General features: G+C 38.4%; 1 protein-coding gene across 1 annotated transcript; it reads right to left on the reverse strand.

Moving 5' to 3' along the window:
* LOC133332288 (peptide transporter family 1) lies at positions 1 to 2,903 on the reverse strand. The gene is made up of 5 exons (XM_061540689.1): positions 2,822 to 2,903; positions 2,257 to 2,760; positions 2,107 to 2,189; positions 1,617 to 2,033; positions 1 to 990 (listed from the first exon to the last, which is right to left on the reverse strand). The coding sequence occupies exons 1-5, from the start codon at positions 2,826 to 2,828 to the stop codon at positions 1 to 3; spliced, it is 2,001 nt and encodes a 666-aa protein (XP_061396673.1). The 5' UTR covers positions 2,829 to 2,903.
* Between the last annotated feature and the right edge of the window lie 563 nt (positions 2,904 to 3,466).

The raw sequence follows: 3,466 nt of genomic DNA on the forward strand, positions 1-3,466 counted from the left end.
TTATTCATTGGTATCCAATGCTTTGTTATCGATACCCTCCAATTCCAGTGGCGATTTCTTATCCTTTTCGGTTAAGGGTTCAATTTCTGCTACAGCATTCGGATTGTTGGGCTTATAACGATAGGCCATGAACATGAACAGGACCATGTCGGCAAACATAAGGCCGGCAAAGAGGAAGAACTCACTGGCCTGTGAATCGAACAATTTCAGTTCGGCAATAATGACCACAACCACATTACCGAAGGCCACTGTCAACAGCCAACAGGCTTGCAATACGGATTTCATGGTGACTGGAGCCTGTGAGTAGGAGAATTCCAAACCTGTGACCGAGAACATAACCTCACCCAAGGTCATGACAACATATTGTGGTATCAGCCATAAGATGCTCATGGAATTGGGATCGGTAATAATGATTTCCTGGGCATAATATTGGCCATTTTGTAGTTCATCAATTAAAATGGTATAGACACCGCCGGTACTCAATGTGGTCTGCAGGACTTCCTGACCATCGACCAAAATTTTGTAATCGCCGCTTGAAAATTCAGTCAAATTGTTGGTGTATGCCGGCTCTTGATGTTCAATCGTATCCTTTTTAACTTTACGCCATTCAATTGTGCGTCCCATTTGAACATTGGTCAAGGTTCTGCCCATTGGACTGCCTCTCGATGGTTTATTGACAAAATCTTCGTACCAGATCAAAGGATAGCTGGTATTTTTAGTATTCATGAACAGGGTGTGAGCTTCTTTTTCGACCAATTTATAAGAACCGCCTTGGAAGTCGTAACAATTTTGTCCTGTTGCCATGAATGTGTACTCAAACTCGAAGGTATGACCCGATACTGGTACGTCTTTGTTGACATAATAGCCATGAGCGGGAATGTTGATAAATTGGTGTCCGGGAATATTCGTGGTAATGGTGTAGGGACAATTTTCACCGTTGAAGATACGCAATTGAGAAATGTGTTGAGTGGGAAGTGTAGGATAGGTTTTCTAAAAGTGTGAAAGAGAGATGGAGAAAGTAAATAGAGGGAGAAGGGAAAACATAAATATAGATTGAAGAAAATTGGTAGGTGAGAGATGAGAGTGATTGGTTAGGTGTTGGTAGGATGAAAATAAAATTGAGGTTAAGTTTAGGTGGAGGTCAAAAATAATGTTTTGCGGTATGGATTTTTAAAGGCAATTCAGAACCAAAAGCCTGGATTTTAAACGATTCTTAAAGGGATTCCAATGTCCTATGTTTGGATTTTTAAAATAATATTTTTGGGAAGGCATATCCGAGCCTTACGATTTTGAATGCATCTCTGAGCCATAGGCGTGGATTTTTAAAATATTATTTTTGAAGGCATAGCGTGGATTTTTAAAAGAATATTTCAAGAGGAATTTCAGATCCATGAGTGAGGATTTTTTGGAAGAATATTTCAAGAGGAATTTCAGATCCATAAGTGAGGATTTTTTAAAAGAATATTTCAAGAGGAATTTCAGATCCATAAGTGAGGATTTTTTTTCCATAAGCCGATCGCCTTATGATTATCTTACATGATTTTTTTTTCATAATGACAATAATTCCCATTTTCCAATTCCAAAAACAAAATAAATAAAACTCTAATGGCACTTACCTCCAACTTCAATTCCACAACACCGGAAATAATGAAAGCAACACCGGCTAAAATACCACCCAATGTCAATTTTTGCAATGGACGACGAATACCAATCAGACTCAATGCGGGGTAGAAGGCCACATCATACAGAGGAATGAAGACCAAAATCAACAGAGGATTCAACACTTGCAATTGATCCGGTTTAATATCCCATGCACCCATATCACCGTCCATACGAGTAGCTTGGAAGGTCCAACGGGAACCCTGTTGATCGAACAAGGCCCAGAAAATAGGCAGAGGCAAATACAAGACCAAGACACGCATCAAAACTTTAACATCTTCAATCAACTGGCGATCGTATTTCTTATCGGCATAGTCCAACCAATGTTCACGGGGATTGGTCTTCTTCTCCTTCCATTTGGTGGAGATGGCATTCTGCAATACAAAAAAATCATAAATGAAAATACGTTTCTTATTGGAATTTTCTTTACGGCTTGTGAAAACTTACACCAATGGTTTTGCTGACCAAGACAACCATATTGCCTGCTGGAGGCTTGCTCTTGTACAAAGGACGACCCAAAACAAAGATAACTGTAAGCAATCGAAAAATATATTAAAATTCATCCCTGATTTTTGTATTCCGAAATGATTGCCTTACCAATCGAAACAGCCATCAAAACAGCCGGTACACCAAATGCCAAGGAGTAACATTCCTTTTCACCAAAGCAATGGACATCTTCTCTTAAAATTGGCGTTACAGAGGTCGAAATCAATGAACCAGCATTGATCGAGAAATAGAACAACGAGAAGAATGTGGTCATCTGTTTCAATTGTTCCGGCATTTTGAATTGATCACCACCAAAGGCTGAGACACACGGTTTTATACCGCCCGAACCCAGCGCTATCAGTGCCAGACCTATCATTGTAAATGTTGTTGCCGGCAGATTCAATGGTGGCATGGCGCCCAATGTAACCAAAACAGAACCGCATACATAGACCAACGAGAGATAGAGAATTGTTTTGAATTTGCCCAACCAACTGTCCGAAATGATGGCACCCAAAATACACAAGAAATAGACGAACATGGTGAAGATGTGGAAGATAACAGTGGCTGTGTCATCGCTGTAGTCCAATTGACGACTCAAATATAAAACCAAAATTGCTAAAAATAAAAATAATTTAAAAGGAGTTCTTCTTAAATGCTTCGCTTCCTGGGGACTTACTTCTCATGCCATAATAATTGAAACGTTCACAGAATTCATTACTGATAATGAAGAATACCGATTTGGGGTAGGGTAATTTCTGCAAAAATTTTTTGAAAATGAAATATTTTGGAAAAAGACTTATTAAGTCTGGTGTTCCTACCTTAACCTGACCCTCAGCTTCAGAAACATTGGTAGCCTCAATGGTACCATTATTTTCGGGTTCATCAACTTTTTTGGCAGCCACCAAATCGGTGGAGGTCAATTCAATGGCATCAGTTTTGGTTGCTTCTACGGGAGTTTCAGTTACGGTGGTACTCTCCGAAACATTGCCATTGTCAGGCTTAGTTCCTGGAATTTTAAGAAAAAAAAAATTATTTTAGATGTTTATTAGGAAATCTCAAAATAATGTATGTTGAAGGCATAGACGTGGAATTAAAAAAAAAGGAAGGTTATCAGAGTCAAAGGGGTGGATTTTTAAAAGAATATTTTAAACCCATACCCGATCCATCCTAAGGATGAATAAATTTGGATTTTTTATACGAATTATTATCTGAATGGCCAATATGTTTGTATTTGTTTTCTCAAGGAAAAATAAGCGTGGATTTTTTTAAGAATATTTTTTCTAGATATTTTCTGAAAAATCAATAAGCTTGCATTTTTCTG

This window comes from Musca vetustissima, unplaced genomic scaffold, assembly GCF_032173495.1.
Source record: "Musca vetustissima isolate MV318-11 ecotype Yass unplaced genomic scaffold, APGP_CSIRO_Mvet_v1 utg5888, whole genome shotgun sequence".
NCBI lineage: Eukaryota > Metazoa > Arthropoda > Insecta > Diptera > Muscidae > Musca > Musca vetustissima.